This window comes from Alligator sinensis, unplaced genomic scaffold (genome assembly GCF_000455745.1).
Source record: "Alligator sinensis unplaced genomic scaffold, ASM45574v1 scaffold700_1, whole genome shotgun sequence".
NCBI lineage: Eukaryota > Metazoa > Chordata > Crocodylia > Alligatoridae > Alligator > Alligator sinensis.
In genome coordinates, this window is record NW_005842531.1 from 361,420 (window position 1) to 364,885 (window position 3,466).

General features: G+C 39.1%; 1 protein-coding gene across 2 annotated transcripts in view; it reads left to right on the forward strand.

Moving 5' to 3' along the window:
• Positions 1-2,825, forward strand: part of SDCBP (syndecan binding protein) — a 20,919-nt gene extending 18,094 nt beyond the window's left edge. For both annotated transcript variants that reach the window (XM_014523757.2, XM_014523758.2), the window contains exons 8-9: positions 688-779; positions 2,061-2,825. In XM_014523757.2, the coding sequence (XP_014379243.1) occupies positions 688-779; positions 2,061-2,115 (147 nt within the window). In that variant the 3' untranslated portion in view covers positions 2,116-2,825. The remainder of the gene's footprint in view (positions 1-687; positions 780-2,060) is intronic.
• The last annotated feature ends 641 nt before the right edge of the window (positions 2,826-3,466 follow it).

Below are 3,466 nucleotides of genomic sequence, written 5' to 3' on the forward strand. Positions count from 1 at the left end.
GGGCCAGCTGTGTCCGCCTCGCCACTGCCCTGCTGCCTCTGTGCTCCACAGTGGTGCTGCCGGCCATTCCACGCTCCACGGCAGCGCTACCGCCACCACCTCGGGGCGGATAAAATGGCTTGGTGGGCCGCATGGCGGCCTGCAGGCCGTATGTTGGACAAGCCTGATTTAGTACATCAAAGTAATTGTAGGGGTTGTGTGGCTGGTTTGGAGGGGCGGGCCGGGTCTTAAACACATGCACACACAAAATGCCATAACATTAGACTATGCTTTACTTGAAGTCCTATAATCAGTTGCTTCTTGGCAGTTCAGTGCAAGAGGAAAACTGAGTGATAGGGTTGCGTGACTCTGAGCTAGATCCTATTATTTGAGGACAGGCGACTAACTAGATCTGTGTCAAAGAACAGGAGATGAGTGCATTACTGTAACTCTCATAGGGGAGAGAGGACAAAGATTAACTAGGTTTATGGAACTTCTTTGGCAGAAATTTGCTCAGATCTATGCTGGTTTTCAGTATTTAGATGAACTGACACCCCTCTCCCCTCCCCCCAATCTTAACACCCCTGGTTTAGTAAGAATGCTGCAAAAATGGCCTTGGACTGTCCAGATTTTTTTTTTTAAATTGCAAAAAGACTTGCTATCTCAGGGAAGTAACTAACATGGCTTCCTGTTTTCTTTTAATTACAGGACTCCCAGATTGCAGACATCTTGGCAACAGCTGGGAATGTGGTGACCATTACTGTAATGCCTTCCCACATCTATGAATACATTATTAAGAGGTAAGCAAGAAAAATAAACAAATTTTAAAAATCTCCCCTGAAACTTGTGAGTAACTGAGTTATCAGTGTATTTTTATACGTAAGATTTCACTAGATACCAAACAGCTCTGTCACACTGGGCATATTGCAACGAAACACTTTGGTAAATATTTACTAAGAATTCAGTAACCCTAGTCTACAGAAGAATTCCAGATCCCTTTTTCTTAAGAAGGTTGGAGAATTTCTTGAAAGCAAAACCATTTAAAAGCTTCTGATAGAATAGACTATAACTTCACAGGAAAAGTGGGAACTATACAAAACTCAGTTTGGAGTGGTTTTAAAATAACCTGAGACCTGTATTTCACTTCAGTCAGTCATGCTGTTACTCGCATAGCGTTGAGAGAGCTTTACACACATCTAACAAAAAAGGATCATCTTTGCCAGTGAAAAATTGTACATCTGAAATTGACTCTTTGACTGGATAGTGTGTGTTGGGGGGGTGCTGGTTTGTGGAGTTTTTGTTGTTTTTTGTTTAAGTTCCTGTCATTAAGTGTGCTTAAATTCATTGTACAGGTTGAAAGGAATTCACTAATAAGGCCATATTTTAGAATTTGAAGTTTCTTCAGTAGCAAAAACAAAACAAGACCAAAAAAAACCTCTGTTAATTTTTCAGTCTGAACGCATATTTCACAGTTGATATAGTGGGTTTCCTGGCAAGGATTATATTCCATACATGTCTTATTTAACACTTTGAGGGTGAAGTTGTGGGTTCTTTCTGAGTGCTTATTTGAAAACCTAGGTTTAATTCTGAAGAATGCAATGTTACCATTTCATGACCATCTAGATGCAAATTACTCTCTAGGCCAGACTCCAAGCTTTGTTTTTTTCCCGGTAAACATTGTGGTATTCTTGCCACCTCTTTCCTGTAAGTAACCGCTCTACCTGTTCTAGCTACATATTGGCAGGTTTGAAAGTTGAGTATTTAAAAACATTCCTTTAGTGGTGGTTTAGCAGGTTTTTTTTTCCTGTAGTCAACATGCCAGGTACAGGAGGCAGCATACATCTTCTTGAAAAAACATTCCTATTTTCATATATAAATATCACTTTCTGTAGCAATATACGTGTTGGAGTAAACGGTAAATTGTACGGTCACTTGGTAGTGACACAGCAGCTTGTCTGTGCAAAACTTCGTTTTTAAACATTTTCAATGCTAAGACAAAGTAACTAAAAAATACTTTACACTAAAACTATTCTTTAAAGTCTAGAAGTTCTAAAGTTACTATTTTTTTTTTTTTCTTTTAGGATGGCATCTAACATTATGAAAAGCCTGATGGATCACTCAATCCCTGAAGTTTAAACAGAGCCATTGTGTATCCATTTGTGTAATAGGCACTCATCTAAACTTGGGCTATTATACTCAGCGAATTCTATATTCTGCACATGAGCCTTTCTTGAGGCCAAAAGAGAGATGCTGCATTGAGCATTTGCATTATATTCTATGCCTGGGAATATTACAGTTCAACATGTTATCTTGGTTCATGCAAAAAAAGTAAGACTTTTGTAGCCTTATGTTGGTTTTACACGTGAAACTAATCACGTTCTGATTTCTTTCTTAGGGTCATGTTACTATTATGAGAAGCCATTTCAATTAAAGGAAAGTAATTGTAATCTTTAGGTGATCTAGTCATTTCCTAGCTGAAACTTATAAAAAGCACAGCAATGTTCTTTTTTTGAACAAATAAGTATTTTTACAGCTTTCAGTTTGCAACAATATAGTTGGAATAGTATATTAGAGTTATGATTATTAGTGCTAGTTTGGTTTGGTTTTTTTTCTGTATTGTTTACAAAAGAATGTCAGTTAAACTGAGTGTAGCTAATGTTGGCATCATTCCATAAATAAGCATTTTAAATGGAAAATTGTACAGATAAAAATTGATTTATGTTGTACTAGAATCTTTTTACTGCTCTCATTTTACAAAATGTAACTCTAAAATGTGACTACATTCTGTCGCCTTAACTAATGTTTAAACAGTTCAGGAATAACCTAATAAAATCATAGTAAAAGTATTTTGGTGTGCATGTTAGATACAGTAAGTGTCTCAAGTATATGGCCAGCAGAGCCTCTGGGTCTCAGCACATCCATGTGGGGTATGGCATGTGCCAGATCAGCTCCAGAGGCAGGGCCTGGGATGTGTGCAGCATGGGGTGCCCACTCTAGGTGCTTCAGGACTGCACGGCATGGGTAGACTTGTGCAGTATGGATCCTGGAGCAGGCACCAGATCTGGTAAGAGGGGAGTAGGGAGGAGGAGGGGTTCTGTGGGCCTCATCCAGATGGTGGAGCTGCCCTGAGCCACTTATCCAGCTCATGGGGCTGGATGAATTTGGCACCCTTGAGAGGATTGCAATTTTAAAATACACTAATAGAGGTTAATAAAGGTGAGATGACACTTTACAATTAGATCATATTATGAGCACTTGTACATGAATGATTACTAACAAGTGCTAAATGCCTTTGAGGCACCTTAAAGGTGTGCCACTTCAGTTGAGGATTATCTTTTGAGATTTACATATTAGAGTTAGCACATGCTAACTGTAAGGGATGTTAGTCTGTATTACGGTTAACTAGTGCTTGTTGTCAGTCACATGTTTGGGATCAATACCCTCTCTAATGTGCACTGCTCTGATGAGCCACTAGAGGGCTTGCAAA